Below are 24616 nucleotides of genomic sequence, written 5' to 3'. Positions count from 1 at the left end.
TCTAATGAAGTTAATAATGCTGATGATAATGGTAATAGTATTTTTGTAACCCATCAGTCTGAAGTTTTAGAGAATATTTCATATGTGCAATTCATTACGTGCGACCCCCGTGGAGCTCCTCATATAAATATAGCATTTTGGTTTTGATAGCTGGAAGCTCAAACAATCTGGGTATTTGAAATATTTGTCTGGTCAAAAATAAATAAATCTATAAAGCTGTGCAAAATATGCATTTTCAAACCTGTCCATGTGCTAAGCTGTAGGGCACTGTCAGTGCAACTGCTGGAAATGTTTTACTATGCCTGCTTTTGTAAAACTTCTTGCAAATGGAACAAACAAGTGGGCACTGGAGCCCGGTTTATGTACCTTACTGGTCAAAAGCCTTGAAGCAAATCCCATAATTGATTGGATAAGGAAGGCATCAGTCCTGGGCAGCCTTGCCTTTTCCTATAGCTTAGTATAGTCCTGACAAGAATGTCATATAGAGGAGGGTGAAAGGTTGTTTTCTGCTGCTCCAGAGAAGCGGACACGGGGCAATGGATTCAAACTACAAGAAAGAAGATTCCACCTAAACATTAGGAAGAACTTCCTGACAGTGAGAGCTGTTCGGCAGTGGAATTTGCTACCAAGGAGTGTGGTGGAGTCTCCTTCTTTGGAGATCTTTAAGCAGAGGTTTGACAGCCATCTGTCAGGAATGCTTTGATGATGTTTCCTGCTTGGCAGGGGGTTGGACTGGATGGCCCTTGTGGTCTCTTCCAACTCTATGGTTCTATGATTCTAAGATGGGGCACTGAGGCAGGTATCTGCCTTAACAGGATATCCTTAGTTTCTTTCATGCTGATCAGTTGATATTTTGCAAATCTTTGGCTGGTATAATTAAGTTTAGACTCTTGATTGGGTTGCATTATCTAAGCTATGTTTTGTGCACATAACTTGTGACATCATTATTTTGACATATTTTCCATGGTGCCTCTAGCCTACTGACTTTACCTGCTAAGGAAACTGGCCCTGAAGCCATTTTAAAGCCATATTGGCAATATTGGAACAAATCATCTCACAGGTTGCTGTCGGCAGCAGCCTGCTAACAAGATCAGCCATCCTCAATCTGCTACATTCCATATGCTATTGGACTACAGCTCCCATCAGACTGGCCCTGTGTTGTACAAGGTGCTAATGAAAGGGGGGCAATGCTGGCGCCGCCACTGCAATCAGATACGGCAACGATTCCTGGGAGAAAACCGGGAGGAGGGTGGGACAGAGGAGTCCCAAGGGGACAGCGGGGTGGTGAGGCCTGTGGAACAGGAGGGGTGGGCAGGGGCGGCAGAATCAGTAAGTACAGAGGGGACCCCCGAGGCCGAAAGGATACTGGAACCAGAGCCACAACTGAGCGAGCTGGTTGTGCCAGACCAAACAGCCCCATCATAGCCAGCAGCCTTGGAACATGAGCCAGAACCAGAACCCCTGACCAGGGAACACCCCAGGCCGCAACGCATACGTAGTCGGCCAGCGTACCTTGAGGACTATGAATGCAACCTCCCGGGCAGGACTGGAACTTAGAGGGGAGGGGTGTTATGTACTGAGCTGAATCCTAGAATAATAGGATCCAGAATGCAGCAGTCTGATTGGTCCGCAGGAGCCACCCAATCCAGCTCCAGGTGGAAGTGAATCAGCGACCTGATTGGTCTGCAAGAGCAGACAATCAGGATCCTGGAGGAAGAAGAAGAAGAAGAAGAAGAGTTTGGATTTGATATCCCGCTTTTCACTACCCGAAGGAGTCTCAAAGCGGCTAACATTCTCCTTTCCCTTCCTCCCCCACAACAAACACTCTGTGAGGTGAGTGGGGCTGAGAGACTTCAGAGAAGTGTGACTAGCCCAAGGTCACCCAGCAGCTGCATGTGGAGGAGTGGAGACACGAACCCGGTTCCCCAGATTACGAGTCTACCGCTCTTAACCACTACACCACACTGGCTCCGCAACCTGATTGGCCTACAGGAGTAGCCCGGACCTGATTGGCCTACAGGAGTAGCCCGGACCTCCGCAACCTGATTGGCCTACAGGAGTAGCCCGGAATTAGCCCATCACGTGGGGCCCATTGTGTAAATAATGTATATATAGCAGACGTTTTGGGGAAAGATTCATTCATTGCTACTATGAGCTGAATAAAGAGCATGAAATTCACACTTGACTCCGAGTATATTTCAATGACCATTGGGTTTTCTGGCTGGGTCTGAAGGGAATCCAACAATTTCTGGAGAGCAGCAGGTTGGGAAAAGCTGTCACAGACCAATTCCATCCAGTTTGAAAGGTATACACAATTGGCCATTGCTTGTTTGTTCTAGTCAATTGTAAAGCTCAAGTAGAGTTATATCTGCTTTTTTTGTTTGTCAACATCACATGAAAGTGTATCAGAAGGAGATGTGCTGCAGCAGAGCAACTGCAGGCAAGCTACATACACGAGTGGCTATCTAACTGTGTCCCAGGATCTATGGAAGCTTATTGGGGGGTTATCAATGAATGGTCTTAAAGGCACACAATGCAAAACCCTTGCTGCAGCTAAACAGGCCTGCACTTGATCAGTTCTCGGATGGCAGACCAGCTGAGAATCCTATGCATGCTACTTTGAGTTCCATCATGGAAGAAAGCAGAGATATAAATGTAATACAGTGGTACCTTGAGTTACAAATGCCTCAGGTTACAAATGCTTCAGGTTACAAACTCTGCTCACCTGGAAGAGTTACCGCGAGTTGAGAACTTTGCCCCAAGATGAGAACAGAAATTGTGTGCCGGCGGCACAGTGGCAGCAAGAGGCCCCATTAGCAAAAGCATGCCTCTAGTTAAGAACGGTTTCAGGTTAAGAACGGACCTCTGGAACGAATTAAGTTCGTAACTAGAGGTACCACTGCAATCATCATAAATACAATATACTGGTAAACTTCATTGAAAGGTACTAATCTACCACTACTAATCCAAAGATGAGCAGCCACAGGGAAGTGTTGAGTGTGTTCTGTAGCCCACTCTCTGGATGTGCAGAAATATTTTCAGTTCAGATTTTAATATGAACCAGCTTTATTCACATTTCCCAAACTAATGCACTAATCAAAACAGATATCCCTTGAAACATGCTCTTTTATGGATTTCACCAAACCCAAAGAAAAAGAAAAAAAGCACACAATAAAGCAATAGTTCTCCAGTCAAAAATATGTGTATAATAAAACATTTATTTGGGGTACATGTGCACAAGAATGCTTATACTGGTGAAAAAAATGTACAAAATGCATTATATTAGGGACACTAGCTTGCAAAAATGTGCCTATTAGTTGAAACATGAAAATGCATACAATTTTCAAGGGCTTTAGAGAAATAAATTCACAAACTGATGTGGAGATGAAGAGAGATGAATGTAAGATTTAATGAAATGAAAAGAAATGGAAAACAGAGAGAAACTCAATGACAGATCTGCCCAGCCCCATCAATAGGGTTGGTTAGCGACCTGTGTAAAATAGGCACTCCCCCTAGAGGGGGTGTGTGGGGGTGTTATACTCCAGAGTGTATGGGTTTTATATTCCAGGGCTCAAAGTGGCTGACATACTAAAACTCAATAATAAAATATTTTAGTAAGATCAATACACAAACACAAAACACATCAATAAAATAACAGCATGCCCCAATAACATTTGTGCAATTCCAGGGGTCTTCCAGGGATTCTTTGGCACATAAGAGAAAGTGTTCCACGAAGGCGGGAAGTTCATCAACCACTGAGCTAGTTAACCCACTGGTGGGTCGATGGGTGGGATTGGGACCTTTGGCATGCAAGCAATTATTCTGCCACTGAGCTGTTTCCCTCAGGCTGGCCAACGTTGCTTATAACCCTGGCAGCGACAGGAAAGAAGAGGCCTACATCTTAAAGTTATCCAGGCTGCTGCAAGTGGAAGACACAAAGGAACAGGGGCTGAGGACACAAACCGAGCTCCCCAAACCTGACAACAAACCTGCTTCTGAAATTAGTCTGTGTGGCCTTGTGTTTTCCTCGGAAGCTCTGCGTAAGAAATTCTGTTTAATGGAAAGATTTCAAAAGCATGTTTCTCAATATTTTTTGTTTTGCAGTATGTTTGATGTTTATTCTACCTCAAATCCTTCGAGAAAATCAATGGAAGCAAGCATTTTAAGAGTATCCAAAACAAATTGTAAAGTCACTTGAGGTTACCAATGAGTGAAGTAACTTGAGGTGGAGACTATAATTATGACAAGGTACACAAGAAGCGCCATGATTCAGCAAAGAACCTAGAGCAGGCCTGGAGATCTGTGACTCTCCAGACATTGTGACGCTACAACTACCATCATCCTTGACTATCAGCCTTGGACTGACAGGAGTTTGAATTCAACCACCACTGGAGGGCTACAGGGTCCCTCATCCCTGAACCACAGTATTATTTGCTGTGTCAAAACGCAGTTTGAGATTTCAATGTTTAATGTGCTTCACCAGGGCTTGTCTTGAACATTCATTTGAATTTTCTGTAAAGGCTAATATGTACCAGTGCATTAATCCATGTACATGTTATCTTAATGTTTTTAAGGATGCTCTAACTCACATTTCTGAGTAGAGAGGAGAGTTTTTGAAAAAAGAGATAATGCAGCATTTATACAATGTTTTCCCTTAAAGAAAAAACTGGAAATGCCTATAACATCTAATCGCCTATTCTTAGTAACTCTACATGACAATACATTAAATATCACTTTCACACAAGTTCTCAGAACCCTGCGATTAAGCTTTTAATGCAGGGACATTTGTCACAATAGGTGCTTTTTTTCCCCATTGAGAAAAAGAAATACTCTATTGTTTGTTATCCCTAGGAGCAAAAGACAGGGGAATAATTTAACTTATGCAAAAGAACCAGCATTTTAAATGCACATATGCTATAATAGCTCCTGCCTTTGACAAAATAAATTTCCCAGACAAATGGCAGAACAGATGCATTAGTCATCAGTGAACTGAACTGTCACTGAGAGGCTTTAACTCATTTGTGAAATCTCGGTTAAAAAAGAACTTTCCATGATCTAAGAACCTTCTTCCCCGCCCCCGCCTTAGGATATCAATCCAAAATTAACTGATAATTTAGTTCTTAGATGATGTTTTACACTTGGAATTCTGCAGTAATGTGGTGGCATGTGTGCGAGAGGGATAAGGCATCTGTCTCACCATAAGACATTGGCAGAGTATAAACATTTACTGTGCTGCCAGTCCTTAAGCTACTTTATACTGTATTATGAGGGACCCAGGTGGCGCTTTGGGTTAAACCACAGAGCCTAGGGCTTGCTGATCAGAAGGTCTGCAGTTCGAATCCCTGCCACGGGGTGAGCTCCCGTTGCTCGGTCCAAGCTCCTGCACACCTAGCAGTTCGAAAGCACGTCAAAGTGCAAGTAGATAAATAGGGACCGCTCCAGCGGGAAGGTAAACGGTGTTTCCGTGCGCTGCTCTGGTTCACCAGAAGCGGCTTTGACATGCTGGCCACATGACCCGGAAGCTGTCTGCGGACAAACGCCGGCTCCCTCGGCCTATAGAGCGAGATGAGCGCCACAACCCCAGAGTCGGACACGACTGGACCTGATGGTCAGGGGTCCCTTTACCTTTACCTTACTGTATTATGAGCTCCAGAAAAATAACCTGTTGTTTCCTACATTTATTTAGTCTGTTCCCACACTTTGTCATGTGGCCAGGCCTACACTGCTGTCTTCTCTTTTTCTGCTACACCCTTTGAGCACGGGTAACCACAATAACACATTTTTAAAAGATGACAAACTTACGTTAGGATTGCAACCATCCATGTGTCTCTGTTTTCCAGGGACATCCCTGATTTAGAGAAGCCATCCGACTTTCTGATTTCATCCTGGAATATCCCACATTTCCTTACGATGTCTCTATTTTCATTGGGAAAATGTTGGAAGGTATGGAAATATCCAACCCCTGAGCTGTCTGAACGCAATCCTGTATAGGGAAGCTTTTTAATGTTTAATGTTTTATTATGTTTTTGTATATGCCAGAAGCTTCCCAGAGTGGCTGGGGCAACCCAGTAAGATATGTGGGGTATAAATAGTAAAATTATCATTATGGAATGGGACGTCCCTATTTTCATCAGAGAAATGTTGGAGGGTATGAGGTTGGGGAACCGTTTTTTAGCCCAAGGTTTAAATTACCCCTGTGGGAATCTGTCAGGAAATGCACTCAGGCAGTAAGCAGGGCAAGACCTAAAACTGTGCAGAGTAACCAAAGTGCCTCATACCTTTATTAAGTGCATTTCATCACTGTCTGTATGTGGTCTTCAACTTCCCTCCAAACCCTTTCCAACCATTCAGTTGTTTCTTGGGATTTTGCACAAAACATGACAGAGAATTTGGACTCTTGAGAATCTAGACTTTCTTTTTTATAACAGTGAAAGGTACTGGTACTTTTCCCACTGCACTTGTGGCATGGAAGATTGCTATAGATAAACTTTCCTGTCTCGGTCTGGAAAGTCCAGATTCAATGTAAATGATTTAGCCAGTATGTAACATCTCTGTTCCACATTGCAACTGCAGCAAAAGAAGCATGGCATGAAAACATCAATCAGCAGTCACAAAGTTTCGGCTCTTTCAACAAGTCTTTAGGGCATAATTCCAGTTGATTTTATTATAATATTTTATTTTTAGATGTGGAACTGTTGGTAATTGTATGTGCATTTTTCCTGTTTCTGGTTTTGGGAAGCTGGTCTTAAGCACGTTTCAACACACTATTAATGTAATATGAAATCTGGTCCTTTGGTGTCAAACATTACATTCTTAGGTGCAAAACTAAAAATGCAAGGCGTGAAGATAACTGACAAAATGAGTATTCAAAAACACACATATTATATAGATAGGCTTGGTCAGCAGCTGGGCTTGGACCATGGTTCCTTGTTGAATGTGCACACAGGGGCAAGCCCAGGTTTGTTGCTGTGTAATGTGCTGAGATGAGGAGCGAAAAGAACTATATTATTATCTAAATGGCAGCATTTAAGAAGGAGCAATTTCCTCCAGCAATTGAAGTTTGATTTTACTATAATGGAACAGCATATCGATCAAATAGCTAATGCCGCAGAAGGCAGAATCAGGATTCCAAATGACCTTAACAGATTGGGGAACTGGGCTGAAACAAAATGTTGAGTTCTACACTTAAGCAGTAATGACTAGCTGCACACATATAAGATGTGGGACAACTGGCGTGTCCCATTTAAAAATCCTATCCTTCTTTCCTTCCTATTAGTTTCCTTCTTTATCTTGGCATTTAACACTGTTGTCTGCTAAGACCCCTAGACCTTTTTCACATGTACTCCTGGCATTGAAACATGTCTATCCCTCTGAAATTTCAAAACAATTGGAAGTACTGTATTACAAGCTTGTCACTTAAAAAAACCTCAAACCCTTATCTGACTTTATTTCAAAAAGTAAGACAGGAAAACCCAAAAACTGTTGAGCTTTTTTTAAAGAAAAACTTGAAAGTTGTTGGGCTTTTATTGGACAAACTCCAAGGTTGTTGAGCTTTTATTTTACAAAAATGTGATTTTTCTATTGACTTGCTTAAGATCCAAGGCAAAGTGCCACATTTTGGAAATTCCCACCTAGACGTCATTTCTGCCTTTGAAATCCTGGTAATGTCCGGAGAAATCCAGACGTATGGCAGCCCTACTTTATGGCTTTCCTTCCCCCATCTGTCTGAAAACAAACTAGCAGAGTGGTCTTTATTCCATAGTACTTTTATATCTTGCTTCACTCACCACCAATATGCCTAATCTCCCAAGATTCTTCTCAAAGATGATGTGACCCTTGATGGGGGGGGGGAGGTTCCAAACCCCAATTTTCTAATTTAAGTTGCAAGATTTTAAAACTCAAGAATAAAAGTTGCCCTGATCCAGATGGGAGATTTAACCCTTTTATTCTAAACTAGTGGTTTCAGCCCGTTAAAATAACGGGCGCTAGAACATATGTGGTGAATTTTTTAAAAAAACTCACTTTTAAAAAACATTTCTTCTTTTTTTGGGGGGGGGGGGTTAGAAAATCCACCAACCTGGTTTCCCAGTCCTGCCATGCCTTCACACATCCTTCGCCCTGCTTCCCCTTTTCTCTTTCTGTCCCTTCCCTCTTTCTTCCTGGCACTCTAGTTCTCTCACAGCCTTCATCTCTCTCTCTCTCTCTCCCCGCCCCCCCCTTATACAAACACACACACAGAGAGAGAGAGAGAGAGAGCGCTGCTGAAGTGTGTGGAGAAGAGACAGGCCACTTTTAGTATTGCTTGCAGAGGATTCCCTTCTGCAAGCAGGGATCCCCGGAGGAGAGGTGTGGCCCCCCACAACTCCCTCTCGCTCTGGGCCAGCGGACGCGCCAGCAGCCTCCTCCTCCTTCCCCCCTACCTCCCTCTCTCCCTCCTTCCCCCCTCCCCTCCTCCCTCCCCCCTTACTGTCTCCGAACGGCCGAGTCCTCCCCCCGCCAGCTCCGGGCCTCAGACTCTTCCTCTCCCTCAAGCGAGGCAGAGATTTCGCCGGCCAGGCTGGGCAAGCCCCGACGTCGACGCCCGCCATGGACGTCCAGCGGCTTTGCAGGGGCCCGGCCGGCTCCGAGCCCTTCTGGGTGAGAGTGTGGGGTGGGGAGGGAGAGAGATGGGGCAGCATCCCTGGACCCAGGGCCTGGGCTTTGTGGGGTGGGAGGGGGGTCCCCCCTTGCCCGGCAGCGGCGAGGCAAAGCCCCTTTGTGTGCGCGCCGCCTCTACCCTCAGCAACTGGGATTCAATGGGGAAACTGGCAGGGTGGGAACGACGACAAAGTTGAAGCGGAACATCAGCGCTCCACGGGGCGGGCTGCCCTGTGCTGTTCCTGTGCCGCTAGCCTTCGAGGCTCGGCTTTCAGCGGCAACAGCAGCAGCATGGCCTCCGTCCTCAGCCTCCCCTCTCTTCTGGCGCGCCGACGTTCCATTTCAACTGCCCCGCTTGAACTGCCGACGCTGCTCGCGGCCCGATCTCTCTCCATCCAATCCCTGTGTCCCTGGGGCACATGCGCAGTAGCACAAACCCAGAGACACAGGGACTGGACGCAGAGACACTTGCATTTTATATATATAGATAATTTTTCTTGCCGAATTAATCCCCCTTCAAAATATGCCTCTTGTAGCAAGTAGCAGCTTTAGGAGCAATTTTCATCAGGAAAATGGTACAGATAAAATATTTTAACCCACCACAGTTTGATGCAGGCATGGGTGTTTTTTGTTTTTGGATTTGTTTGGGTTTTTTTAAGAACGAGGTCTAAACATGCTATGAACATGTCAGGTCAAAATATATGACCCACAGCTGGGCTGTGTCCTACAATAATGAGCAGTCACACCAAGGTGCGTCCACCATTTTCTATCATAAAAAATAGACAAATTTGAGGGAGGGGGGAGATTAAGAAGTGGAGCCCATATTCTAAGGGCTTGGCTTAAAGGCAAACTGTGAGCCCAAGAAGACAGAATGTTATTTCCATAGTTCTTCCAGAATAAAGAATCCGAAGTACGTCTGCCAGTTGGCCTCTAGCTCATTGCGGTACTTAGTAGACTTTAGTGCTGGTGCAAAAAAAGGCAGGCATTGTTAGAGAACTCTCTAGTTTTCCCAACAACTTTTGTTTTCAAAATACTTGTATAGTACTATGCTAAAATGTTCCTTGCATAATGCCAGTTCTCAACCCACATCTAATTATGGTTTTGGCTTTGATGCATTTTTGTGGGTGTGTAGAGAATGAGACATAAGTAAAAGGTTAGGTCATGTAAAGCAATGATCAAAGTCTGCCTTGATGTTTAGAACATGTTTCTCTTTAAGGTGACTATTCCACAACTGCCATTCATCCTGAATATACCGTAACATGCAGAGGAGTCAAACTCCTATAATTGATTGCAATCAGCATTGTTCTCTGAGACTGAGCAGCTGCAGGGGCTAGCAAACCTTTTGCCAAAACACGAAGTGAGAAATAGCTAGAAAAAGCAACAGCTAGTTTCAAGACCATTTATTAGCATTTCATAAAGCATTTTGTAAATTAGTTAGCTGATGACTTCTAGGACACTTCAACATGTGGCCTAGAGTGGCAAATCAAAACTTCTTGTATGCTTTCCTCTTAAAACCAAATAGAGAAAATTGTAAAGAGCTTGGCTTAACGTTTTTTCCACTTTCTGAAACCACAAATACTAGGGCAATTTCAAAACTGAGCTGCAGAATCATAAACCTCAAAATCACACACTCAATTGGCAGGATGAATCTGGCCATCTTGACTACATCCAAAAGATATATATTTTCTAACTCAGTAAAACACTGACCCCACTTCAGTGGATCAAGACAAATTTGTCCTAACTGAAACACTAATACCGTGTTTCTCCTAAAATAAGACACCGTCTTATATATTTTTTCGCTCAACAAAACACAGTATGGCTTATTTTCAGGGGATGTCTTATTTTAACCGTGTTGCATTGGTACGCTGCATAGCCACGCCTCTCCAGGCTGTTTTAATGGGAGGTACCACATCACTATGGCTTATTTTAAGGCTATGTCTTATTTTAGGAGAAACAGGGTAGCACATCAACAAAAGGCAAACAAGTATTTGGCCATTCTTTTGCATCCTTTATATTACGTGTATATTATGAACAGGTGTGTGTTAACTCTCAAGGAATATGGATTTCTGAGAAATTGTCAGAATAGCCATCTTCTGCTTAAGCAATCCCCCAGTTCCTTGCAATTCTCAGTTATACTGAAGCCATACAAATAGAAGCAGCCATAGAGAAATATCTTCTGAAACAGAATTAGTCCTATCTATGATCAATAGATGCAGTACCACCGTAATACTGAGGGGTCCCTGCACCCCCCCCAGTGTTGCCCCATCCTAACTAAAGTTATTCAAATTAATAAGATTAATATTCAACCTACAAATCATAAAAAGAGCAGCCCATTCAACTATCTCATGTCCTAAAGTGGCCAGAGTCTGAAGCCAATGGAAGCTTGCATTGCAACCTTCTCATAGGCATTTGGTTGGCCACTTAACCTGCTGGATTAGATGGGCTTTTTCCTCATCCAGCAAACTCGGCTCATGTGTTCTTCAACCCCCAAAAGGAGCAAACAGGCGACAGCCCTTATGCCTTCCCCATAACTAGTAGTAATCAGTGACATACTGCCTCAGAATATAGGGGCATCATTTAGCCATGGGGGGGGGGCAATAGCTGCTGATAGAGCTGAACTCCTTAAGTCGGATGCCCTCTCAAAAGTTATCAAAGCTAATTGACAGGCATGGTAGAATATGCCCCCCTTAATATCTAAATATCACTGCGGTATCAAAAAGTGTGTTCATTTAAACATGGTCAAGAAAATTTTCTTAAAGTACTTTTTTATTAATAGTCAAGAGAAGTTGTAAAAACAACCTTAGTATAAAGGCACAGGAGACAGTTTTGATAATCAAATTAAACAGTAACTTACAGTACAAAAGACAATTTTTATGCACATACAAACCCCAAACATCTCATTCAAAAAATATTTCACCATTATTCGTGGGCAATGACTAAAAATATAAATTGTCCTTGTACAATAAATACTTGATAGGTGCAAATTGAAGGAAACTTATTGCTTTCCACATAGGTGTTTTCCCTGTAGACTGAGAATTGTGGACTCCTTTTGTCATTGGAATCCTGCTTCATGAGCACATTTTCCAAGGGGGAACATGGACTCCAACCCCAACCTCACAAGGAACATTTGGCAGTTGAACTGCCTCAATAGCTGGCAGTGGTTTGTTTGTTTTTTGTGTTGTTTAAAGCCTACAGCAATCATCCATCTCATTCATCAGAAATTGTGGGTATTAAATTAATATTGTGATTAAAAGGCTTTTCATGGCAGGCTAGTGTTTAGTCTCACATTTAGGTTTTGCTCGCAAATTGAATCAAAATAAAGCCAACATAAATGCTATTTGACTACGGGCAAAAGAATCCAGGGGGAAAAACCAGACAAAATTATGCTTCCTGAAGTAAATGGGATATAAACACAATTAAATCTAAATCGCTTCTGTAGGATTTGAACATGCCTTATGTGCTATGGGGTTGTGCCATAATATCAAAGGTGAAAAGGGGATCCCACAGCAAGAAGAATTATTCCAGCCCAAGAACAAACTGGAATAAATTTACATTGTAGAAACACAATTTGAAAATGAGAGCAGCTGTATGTTAGGACTACGCAGACCAAATAAAAATGACATTTGAAAAAAAAAAATCATTTCAAACTTTCTGGGATAGTCAGCATGCTTTCACAGTTTTGAAACAGAATGGTTTCATCATCCCTTTTCTACTGTTCTGCTCCATCTGTCCAGATGAATTTCTTGACACCAAACCGATAGTTCACAAAATGTAGAAACCCCTCTTATTCCACCCCCATCACTGCTGTCATAAGAGAAGCACTCTCAATGGTGCCTCTTGCTCCTGAGGTCTGCTCTAAAAACACCAGAAGCACAGAGTTCAGTGTTGAAGCACTTCCACAATGGAACTGCCTGTCAATTTTAGACACTTGCTTAAGACTTTTGTCCACATGCTTTTTCTGAAGCGTGCCCCCCCCTCATCTGTACATACCACTGAGCAATGCGATTTATTTTTATACTTTTTTGTAGTTTTTAGTGTACATATTGTATTTTTATGTTGTACACCGCTTCGGTAATCTTTTGTTAAAGCGGTATATAAATCTGCTTAGCAAATATAAAACAAAAACTGTAGCTAGTCAGTCACTTCCTATAACCAGAAGCATTTGAACTTTATCACACCAATCATGAGAACCTCTGCAATTGCTACCATGTGTAAAGAAAAGGAAAACAAGCTGGGGGGGGGAGGAATTAATTTGAGCAGTGATCCAATTTCTCATTCAGGTTCCGATCTGTGGGAGCAATTTCTGGTGCACGGTAACCATTACAAGACTGAACTGAAAGACTTAATGCAATGCAAGGCCTCTACAGTAAACATGAGTACTATTAAATAGCCAACCCTATGGTTGAAAGTTCCGTAAACATCATCACATTGCAAATTCAGCAGAACTGTGAATAATGCAGAACAAATGCTAGCCTGCTAGGCATTTTCTCATTCACATGTGGAGTTTCCTAAGCTTTTAACTAGTAGCAAAGTTTCTCCTAAAGAATGATCTACAAACCCACTGAAATCTAAGTCAATGGATTAGTGTCACTACAGTACAGATTTAGGTGACTAGAGACTGATACACAACCATTTTCTTTGGCTTATGAATTACTATACTAGCAAAATGGCATTATTTTGTCTTCATTTTAACTAGTTGTACTGCTTTACTCCAAACTTCCATCTATCTTTGTTAGTTCTCAGATCATGATTCCCTGCTGAATAATTATTTTCACCTAATGGAATAAAGATGGAATTTTACAGTTAACCATCTTGTGAAACATTACCCGCAGTAGAATTACAAAGAATTCAAATGTAATGGTTATGTCCACACAATATTTAAGACTGCTTTTATAAGCATATCCTTAATAAGGCATACAAACAGTAAGAAACAGTGGAAAGAACTCAACATTAGAATAAGCAGAGGAATCCTGTACTCAAATAGCGCACAGTATTCAAACAAAGACCTACTAGTTTTTAGAACTATGAGAGAGACCTAGGGCTTATTAGTATGTATGCAAATACCAGTTTATTAAGTTGTATGCAAGGGAGGGGCAGAGAGAGAGAGAGACAATGACATCAGAAATAAAAGCCTTTAAAACAGGCGAATATAACTTGACTTTCCAAGTTACGTCATCAGTTTCACAAAATTGTGGAACTGTCTCAGATTTATGTGAAGTCCTATGGATGAGAGTCACTTAAGTTGTCAATCTTGTCATTTGACCCAGTCAAAAGCAGCTCAGGTTGCAGTGGGATATGTAACCTTGCCTGTTTATATAGAGCATTCCCCATATACCGGTAACAAGTTTTTCTTTGATGTCCATAACTTATTTTTTTCCATGTGCCTTTTCCAAAGTTTCTGGCCACTATGAACTACCTCACATTATTACTTAGTCGTCCAAGGTATTCGCGCAATTCTTTTGCAGCTAGGAATCTACCATATCGCTTCTTTGGATTGGCACACTCATCCAGCAAGGCCTCAAGTCGACCATCTTTGGCAATTTCAGCTGGAGGATCATGAAGAAGACCTCCAGAAGTGCCACGCCAGGTGGCATGTCTTGATAAAAGGTTCTGGCAAATAGCATAGTAGTTGTGGTCCACAGTGACACGAGTGCACAAAATCTCCTTTGAGAAAGAAAGGCAAGCTTCCTTATCACAGTCATCAAACTTGCTTTCATACCAAACATCCCAGTTTTCAGGTTTATCTGTGAAATGCATAAAAAGAACAAACAGTAAGAAGCCCAGAAAGCAAAGAATTTCCTGATTCTAAAGCCTGAATATGAAAATCTACCCCAAGTTCTTTTATACCCTAATTGTCTGAAGGCAATTTACAGAAATAGTGTACTATTTACCACTAACATGAAATAAAGCTTGCACGTGAAATATTAGCTGTTTAAGGGGGGAAACTTCAAAGAACCTTGAGGCAAACCTTCTCATAGGGATTGTTCTAAGCATTATATGTTTCAGAGAATCCACAAAGTGTGATTTCTAAGATTGCTTAGGTACATGCATATTACTATGAAGGTAAGAGCAATAGTGTGAAAGTGACCACAGGCTACAGGGATTAAAAATGTATTAAATAAACTTGTCAGAAGTGACAACTTGCCTTTTGTCTTGTACAGGATGGAACAAAACTCAAGTTCAGGTTTGTTCAGTGTGCCCATGTAGTAACGGATTTGTTTGTTTCAATATGTTCAAATATGAGCTGCTACATTTGTTATTTAATAATTAACTGCTGAAGTAGTTGAACTGATAAATTCTAAAGCATTTTTTTAAAAACCTACATCTTAAACTATTCATATGCAAAACAAGAACCAACAGTCTTGGGGGTGAAAAAGAAACCAACTTACTTTGCTTGATTAACCTTTTATCTGCCACCAAAACATTTTCAGCATCCACAATGATGACCTTCCCATCTCTAGGGCCTACTGCGAAGTTGTCAAAGCTGACATCAAGGAGGTAGAGTGCAAATTCAAAGTCATTATTTGTCAGCTGCTCAGCTATTTCCATTAACTGCCATGCCAGGTCCACTCGTTTTTCCCATGAAGCGCTGAAGTAGCTCCAGAGTTCTTCTCCCACGTAGTTTACAGCCACCATTCTTCCACATGCTCCTAAATACTTTGCAAATGGCCAGCCCTCATCAGAAGGAAAACTCTGCAAAGGGAAATGCATTTAATTAATATTAACCACAAATACATTTGCAGCTTAAAAATATGTGATGTTTAGAAGCATTTAGCTATCTGAGATGGCAGTGTTGTTCATTGCCTATGAGGAATTATTCATTGATTCCCCCAAACACTGGGGTGGGGTGGGTTGGAGAACACACAGTGGTCTGGTTTTCACCAAGTGCTAAAGAACAGGCACAGTGTAATCTTGCATATCTATAAATTCTGCACCAATCCAGCAAAATAACACATTTGTCTCAAACAGGCCTGGGATTTGGTGAGCGGCTGGCACACACTGGTGGTGTCACTACGTATTTGTTTTCACTTTGCAGGTGATGCATCTTGTTTTGGTCCTTCAATTTCTCTAGGAGACCTGCATGAAAATGCCATATTAGTAAAGCAATTAGGTGAACATACCAAACACCTACACTTGCTCTCCAAGTTCTATAGGATTTTATCCCACTGTGTCCCAGAGGCTCTGTACTAGTTTACTTGAAAACAAAACTCCATGAGAACAGGTGGTGATCAGGGATGATGGAGTTGAAGTTCTGCAACATCTGGAGGGACATAAGTTAGTTAACCCTGGTGTAACCTGTTAAAGGGCTCCCCACCACCACCATTGTCCTCTCACATCAAGAGCTCTGTTCTTCAGATGTTTGCAAAAAGTCCCCAGATGCTTGGTGCTGTGTCTCATTTTTTGTATGTCCCAGAGGTCCAGCAAAGAAACCAAGAACTTCTATGATTCAGATGTGCTCAATAAGTGGCAGTTGCCTGGATGACGTGCTCCCTGCTCCCTTTACTTCAGAGCTGCTTTCAATTTATAACTCCAAATTATTCACACAACGCTAACTGTGTTCTGTATAATAGTGCTGTACAATTGTTCTAGAACAGAAAGTGAATATAAAACATACCAGGTGTTAGCATACCATTATGTGCATTCAGCCACCTGGCAGGTCTAACATCTACTTTACTTGATCAGATGTAGAAGTGTGGTAGATTCGCTGTACTACTTAGCAATCCATTGCAGACTTCCAACTTGCTAAGTCAATGCTGATCACAGTTGATTGCCACTTGTCAATTACTGGTATTATTCACAGACAATGTAGCATATTCAGGCATTAATATCAATACAAGCATATTGTCATTGCATTACACACACACACACACACACATATATGACGAAAGTTCCAAACAACTAGAGGCACATTACAGCTGCTCTGTTAACTCAGAAACAACCATATTTAACATTACTCATCAGTAGCACAAGCAAGCACATGTACATTTCACATTGTTCTTCTGTTTATTGTATTAAATAGCAGCAGTAGGCCAAATATCATGCATACTCAGAACTAGGGGCACCTCCTTAATTGTAAGTGCAACAAATCCCAGCAACAAATTGAGATGCCAAAGAGCAGCTTGGCAGTTTGGCTCTGGGAGCTCTGGGTGAACCACCCAGGAATTTCCTGGGTTTTGAATTAGTGCCGAGTTTATATAGCCACATACTTTTGTAATACAGCAAAACGAACATTGTCATTCTTTGCATGGCCACAGAAAGCCACAGAGGCCTATTTTTTTTTGCTCAGTTCAGCCAGGTGGCAAGAGCAACTAACAAGCATCGGCCTTTAACATGTGTTGAGCAGAGGAAAACTACATTCCACCTTTAATGGAAAACTCTCTTGGAAGAAGTCCGCATCTGCATAGAGCTCATGGCTCACGGCTCACATTAATAACAGTTCTGATGACATTTAGCTTATATCTGTTGCATTTGAATGATTCCTGAAGGCAAGTAAGGTTAAAAAAAAAGGGTTGCCAACTAAACAAGCAAGCATATAGCTGGAACACATAGATGGGGAAGAAGGCAAGAAGCAACTGCAGCAGGTAATTCCATGGTTTGCATAATCACACAATTCTGGTGCAAATAGGCATTCTGAAAACAGAGAGGAAGGGTGTCACACGGTATAGGCAGCCTTGTAAATAAGCTTACAAAAGTTACTAGCCAAAGAAAAGTTAATATCCAAAGAAATTAATGTCATGTTCAGATCAGCCTGTTGACACCAACCTCCATAAATATGGCACACGTAATGCATTATTATGGGCATCCTAGCAGCAGGGAGTAGTAACCAAATACAAGCTCTAAGTCTAAGAGGCAGCATACTGCATTTCACAAGGATCACCCAGCAAATCATCTGCATGACCTCTTAACTCCAATGTGATGCCAACTGCCTGAGCAAGCAGGGTGCTGTTGTATGCTACTCAGGAGATTGCACTTCACTCTTCTCTGGCTTCTTTCTTCAGTGCTCAGATTGAGCGAGCAAAAGTTTTAGTTTACTTCCTAGGTAGTAAATAAAATATATGACTGCATTTATATCAGTTAGTTAGCATATGCTTCTGTTTAGGATATAGCTATATTACAAACATTATATTTAAAAAAGTTGTATTAGTTGTTTGATTCATTTGTTAACTTAAATCAGGGATGCAGAAATGGATGTAGCCATAGAATCATATTGACAGCAGAGCAGGGCTGCCTAGCTGTCAATCATTTGACATTGCGTGATTCACAGTTAAAGTACAGTCTTACCTTGGTTCTCGAACAGAATCTGTTCTGGAAGTCTGTTTGACTTTCGAAAAGGTTCGAAAACCAAGGCGCTGCTTCCGATTGGTTGCAGAAACTTCCTGCACTCAATCAGAAGCTGTGGAAGCCGCATCAGACATTTGGCTTCCGAAAAACATTCACAAACCGGAACATTCACTTCCAAGTTTGCGGCATTCGGGAGCAAAAACGTTCGACTCACAAGGCATTTAAGAACCAAGGTACAACTGTAATGGGAGCAGGCAAAAGTTTATCTCCAATCTCAGTGCTAGTCTTCCCTTATTTCCAAACCTAGCATTTAATGTTTCCGTTAGAGATAACAGATATCTATGCCTGTCACTGTATGATTGATAGGTGGGTGTGGCTTGCCCAAACTGACCTTTGAGGCCAAATTCAAAGACCCGGCAGATGCTAATTAGGCCCATAGGCTCAAAGCTCTAAAATTGCTGATTCAAATCAATCCACCCTGCTTGACTAGTTGTACACTTGCTCAATACTAAAGTTGATCTGACCTTAAAACAAGCATCCTTGTAGAACACACTTTGCAGTGTTACAATCTTGAAATTAAGTTCTACAACAGCTCTGGTATCTGATGAAATCGGCATCATGGTAATTTATTACTCACTATTATGAAAGACACAGCTACGCTTGCAGAATCAGATGTAAAAACTGCAAACCATATCTAGTGATACCTAGAAACATCTCATATTTAAAATATGAAAAATCAGGAACAAGAGTATTATAAATAATAAAAATACAAGCCAATACACTTGGTCAAAGGAAAGGAAGTTAAAATTAAAAATGTACTCCAAGGCACTTGTGGCAGTAATGCTATTTAAATTTATTTTGGAAATTTAAATCTCAGTCGAAACACACCTACATTGTCTTGCTAGACAACCAAATTAACGGCTCTCAAGCAAGAAATCATAATTACTTTTCCACTGTGACAGGACATGATCAGATGAAGAATGACGGCTAAGAACAAGGTAAAAATACAGCAAATTGAAGGACCAACTTTTTTTCATAGAAAAAAACCTGTACAATTTTAGACAAATACTTACAATCCTATATAGTAGCAGAACTGTAGTTTTATGACAGTTTTGGATTCCTAGCTATAATAGGACAAAGAATATTTATTACAGATCCTTGTTGCAGATCCTTGTGAGTCATTGATCATTTAGATTGGAATACCCAACAAATTCCCTCCTTAAACTGTCCCTCACCCCCTGTGGCAGGCTCTTTTCACCCACAGAAGTGTGTACTGTTTAGTAATATAAATATGAAATGTATTTAGGTACACAGATTAGTAAAATTAACTAGAGCACTGAGCTTCTATCTCAACACTTAGGGATACAGATGAGACACACTGTTGAAAGATGTTTCTGTAATAAAGCTTTTCCTCTGGTCTTGACAATCTCTTCAAATGTAGGTCAAGCTTAAATAATCTCAAAACTGGCTAAAATAAAGGCTGTCTGTTGTGGCAATGTGCATTTCATAAGTACTGCCACTTTACAAGTAATCCATACTCCAAATAGGCTTCAAACTAAGCTTCCAATCTCTGATAAAAAGTCTTATAATCCAAGAATCACTACAGTTTAGTGGATTATTCGAGACACATTTCCCATTATAAAATCAAAGATCAACCTTCTATTTAGCGCCCAGTTGTGCATCATTTAGTCTGATTACAATATTTAACATGTGAATCACATTCAACTTGCTCCTTAATCATCAGCCATCTCTTACATTAATCCAGGGTTATCAAGATTTTTACCCTAGCTTTTTATCAGTGCCAGTTACATTATTTAAACAATACTAATAGGTATCTGTACAACAGTAAGTCATTAACATTAGCTAGCTCTTGTAGTGCAAACAGTGCCAACTTACACACCTATTAAAAGTATGTTTATGTGACAAGCAATGGGTCTTTAAATGAACTACACTATGTAATTTTAGCAGGATTTCAGCAGATCAAAACCGAACCCTGGAAATATTTGAAAGCAACTAGACTTTTTTTGCAGTGGTGGTTGGAAGAGAACTATGAGCTACAAGAACTGCTGAGTCATAATTTGAATATTAATTAAATATTGTAACTGATATTGCACATAATTTGTGACAGAATAGAAAACCTGTTCTTATAATCCACACATGAGAAGGGCTAATGGAATAGCTATTACTTATGTATATTGGGCTGTAATCCTGCATATTTACCTGAAACAATTCCACTGAAGTCAATGAGACTTATACATGCATAGGATTGTATGGCTAGTATAATAATTGACACCTATTGATCAATGCACATTAGTTGTAATTTTAGAATCACGGAATTATCGAGTTGGAAGGAATCATGAGAGTCAACTAATCAAGCCCCCCTGCAATGCAGGAATATTTTGCCCAACATGAGTCCCATACTCCTTTTAAAGTAGCACGCAATGATTAAATGGAACTTTTACTCATGCGGGGAACTCGAGCTAACTGTAAAAGGTTTCACTAAATTATATAATTTACTCAATGACATATGACATTACTACATCAGTTATGGGTTGGATTGCTAATATCCAAGATGTGTACATCTTTTAATTCATGTTTAACCTCCTTATAAACCAGAGTTGTGCTACAGAAAGAGAATTACATTTTCAAAATGGGAGACTCACAGTGAATTTCCACCAAATAAAGTTCAGTATGTAGACCCAGGAAGTGATTATATCTTAGTCTAGTTATCTTACAGAGCTGGTTACAAATTGTAGAGCACTTTGTATATCAAACACTTTGTAACCAAGAATTATATGCACACCAACTGTAGCATAATCTATGTTGTTCTGTTTTATATGCAGTTACATTAGTTTCTCAGCAAAATATATTCTAAGTGGCGCAGAACATTTTTATGCCGTTCTGTTTAGTGAAGGACATGAAATGCCACTCCTCTTTAAACTGTATTTGTATTAAACATTCTCTTCACCTACAAATATGCGTTATCAATTTATTATCCATGAACACAAGCCATGTGAAATTCTAACAGAGAAAACATAGACAAACCACATTACACAGAAAGCTGCAACTGAAGCCATAGTAGACAAAACCATCATGTCAGTTATCTTTGGGGGGGAAACAGTCTAAATTTCAAGTTAATGGCTCTCCTTTAAGAAACTTTAAAGGCATACACCAGCTGGTACATACCAAGTCACTAAACAGTTCAAGAGAGCACCAGCTGTTCCAATAGTCTACTTGATACTTCTATGACAACCATTCTAGTTTGTGGAAGCAACTCAACTGTTCTTTTATCATATTTATTGATATTTGCCAACAGGGCTGGCAACTATTTTTATAGCAAAGATAAGAGCAGTTGTAATTCAAGGTTACTTATTTTATGCAAACATTACATTGCTCATAGAAGGCACTTAGAAGGTGCTTGAGGAAGGCACCTGTATTTATGATGAAACATCATAACAATATTTGGGCTTAAGGTAACATGTTCAGCTGAAATATACCTTCATGAAAAAATTATACCATTAACATGTGAGCTGGCATAAATATATTAACCTGTCCCAGATTGTTAGGCTACAGTGCCAGGTCCAAGTTTCTTTTACTGTTGGCTATTAAATAAAAACATACTTTTTCTTAACCAAGCCAACCAAAGTTGTAATATGGCACTGTCCTCATAACATTGTTCTGATAGATACCTAGAGAAAATCTGAAATAAAATTAATCAAATTGGTTAAAAATTATCAACAGATTTTTACGTTTAATTGTCTAACATTATTGACATGAATGCTAGGTTAAAATTACTGAAAGCAGTGAGTGTGTTGACTTTCATTACAGTGCCAACAAGTCTTCATTCTGACATACAGCAATTTCAATGAATGATAACTAGAAAGAAAATTCACCAAAAGGAGGAATACCTTTTTTAAAAAATTAAAGAAACAAGATAAGAGATACTTGCTTGCCACTATCATCTACACAATGAGACAAAGTAAAAACAGGTTGATACAAAAGTTACCAAAAAAAATCAGCAAAAGAACAGAATAATGTAAAATGTAGCACCACATGTACACCTTTATGAATAAAGGCTTTTATGGTTGAATTTTAAATGCATATAGATTAACCTACAACGGGGAAAGAGATAACAATTTTACTATTCCTCTAATAGCACCTGAAGAAGGCAATAAGCAGCTGTTGTGTATGCTCAGTTACTAAAATTAATTTTTAAAAACATTGAACTCATATCTTATGCATGATTAGTTTTTGAGTTAGGTCCCACTGATTTCAGTGACACTTATTCTGAAACATTAAAACTCACACCACTGCACCTTTGGGCTTTACTTTGGTTGTATATGTTTTCAGGGAAAGTCCTGCCTAGTTTTGCAGACAACTGAGGACCCCAGCTGTTAGTGCATGGGGTGTTTGCTTTCCCCTGTTCTCATGGCTACTGGCAGTCCTGGAAAAGGGCTTAAGGAGCTACACACTACACAGCCCAATCCACAACAGAGCTCAACTGTCCAATTTCAGCTGATTTTGTATGGCTGATTGTACAGGAATGCAAATCTATTTTGTTATCTGTATGTGAAGAAGTGTGCATGCACATGAAAGCTCATACCAAGAACAAACTTAGTTGGTCTCTAAGGTGCTACTGGAAGGATTTTTGTTTTGTTTTGTTTTGACTATTTTGTATCTATTTGCTTAAGCTACACGAAGGAAACTTGAAAACAGCAGGCTGAAAGCAATTTTTTAAAATAATAAAACTTACAAATTCTATTGTAAGTACTTCACACTTATAAGCATTCCTGCATGTCAGCTAATGCTCTAAAACCATGCAACGAAGAAAGACTTCACTGGGAGACAGTATCCGCAGCTTTAAAACCAACAAAGATCCCTCTGGCACCTTAACGAGTCTGCTGAAGATTGGGACACGATACACGTGTCAGTCTCCTTAATGTACTTATAGGACTTTGTTAAACACACTCTCTCTCCGTGCAAGTGCTTCAGAAGGGATTCAGACACACATTTATTTTTAGGCAGGACCTACGGTGGCAGCGCACAGGGAGGAAGTGGTCTCCATCTCTAGTGATCGTGCGATAGGCACAATGCTGGAATAGATCGAGCCTGGCCTGATCCAGAAAAAAGGAGATTTACACGCTAACCCTAAGCAAGCACAGCCCCGGCGATCTAGTACACAGCGCTACGTGACGCGCATCGTGCGATCCCGCTTATACGGCGGGGCCACGCGGTCTAGCGAGGATGGGGAGGGGAGAGGCGGCGTCGGCGGCGTCGCCTTCTTACCTGCAGCACGAGGGGCTCCGGGTTGAAGGCGAGCGTGATGAGGAGCTGCATCCGCTCGGAGTCCTTGAGGTTGCGGAGCAGGAAGCTGCCCGAGTCCTTGGTCTCGGCGTAGCGGCGGACGAGGCGGTCGAGGAGGCGCTGCGAGGGGCAGTGCACCAGGTCCGACCAGCCCTCCACGACGTCGGGGGTGAGGAGGCGCACGTCGCCGTTGATGCTGGCGAACTCGGTGGCGTGCAGGGCCTGGAGCAAGTCGCAGCGTCCCCTGCCGGTGGCGCGCCGGCAGATCTTGGCGTCGATGTCGGCGAGCTCGCGCGCGGAGCCCAGGCGCTTGAGGACGACGCGGCGGCTGCCCTCGCGGGGCTCCCCGTAGCGCGCGAAGTACACGTTCTTGACGTTGAGGAAGTCGAGCAGGCGCAGGCGGCCCCAGCTCTCCAGGCGCAGCTGCCCGTTGAGGAACTTGCGGCACCAGCTCGTGCCCCAGCAGGCCGGGCACTTGTTCAGCTGCAGGAAGCGCCGCTCGGCCAGCTCGTTGCGCTGCAGCGAGGCCAGCAGCGAAGGCGAGTTGAGGGCCAGCGCCGCCGCCAGGACGCCCAGCACCGCCAGCTTCACGTAGCGGTAGAGGCGCCCCAACTTCAGCGACACCAGCCGGAGCATCGTCCGTCACCGCCGCCGGCGACCGACCCACTGGCCGGCCGGCCCCACCAGCCGGCGGGGCAAACCCCCCTCGCGGCGGCCGCCGCCTCCCCCGCCCCCCGCGCGCTCCGTTGCTCCCCGCGCTGCGGCTCCGGCACCAATAAACTCTCCAGCGCGAGGCTCGCCCGATAAAAGGGAGCCAAGTTACCGAGGGGAGGGAGGTAAAGGGGCGGCGCCGCAGCCGCTGCGAGCCTGCCGGACAGGGCCGCCCCGCCCCCCTCGAGGGGGGAGGAGCTACAACAATAAGCGCCGCCGCCACACTGTTGTTCGCGGCGCGCGCCTGCCAAGACAGGCGCGTGATTGGGGTGGTGGTAGTGCGCTCTCGCGGTCCTATTTACCACAAAACGCACCTGGGGAGAGGAAGGAATGGAGGAAGAGAACCGCCGCGGGCACACAGCCGGCCAGGCCGGTTCGGTGACAAGAAACTATTGTTGGAAGTGAGGCGGAGCCAGCGAGCCGGGAGGCATTTTTTTTATTTTTTGAGGGGGATGGTGAAGAAGGGAGAAAGAGGGCGGGGCCTGGTAAGCGCGAGCGCGCTAATAACACGGAATGAAAAATGGATTGGTTCCATCTGCGTACCCCACCCCCACCCCTCCCACTCGCCCTATCCCGCCTCCCTCTGAGAAAGGCTATATAAGCTCCCGCCGGCGACTGGAGTGCTTGTTACTGATTTGGGAGGGAGAGGGGAGTTTAAACCGGGGAGACTCCGCTGGTCCGC

At 42.4% G+C, this 24616-nt stretch overlaps 1 protein-coding gene across 1 annotated transcript; it reads right to left on the bottom strand.

The window, feature by feature from the left end:
• Positions 1–12893: 12893 nt before the first annotated feature.
• Positions 12894–23923, bottom strand: DIPK2A (divergent protein kinase domain 2A). The gene is made up of 3 exons (XM_033150390.1): positions 23206–23923; positions 15027–15330; positions 12894–14381 (listed from the first exon to the last, which is right to left on the bottom strand). Exons 1-3 carry the CDS (start codon positions 23857–23859, stop codon positions 14050–14052), a joined length of 1290 nt encoding a protein of 429 aa, XP_033006281.1. The 5' UTR covers positions 23860–23923; the 3' UTR covers positions 12894–14049.
• Between the last annotated feature and the right edge of the window lie 693 nt (positions 23924–24616).

This window comes from Lacerta agilis, chromosome 5 (assembly GCF_009819535.1).
Source record: "Lacerta agilis isolate rLacAgi1 chromosome 5, rLacAgi1.pri, whole genome shotgun sequence".
NCBI lineage: Eukaryota > Metazoa > Chordata > Lepidosauria > Squamata > Lacertidae > Lacerta > Lacerta agilis.
Note: the sequence above shows the minus strand (reverse complement) of the source record. Positions and strands in the feature narration are given on the sequence as shown.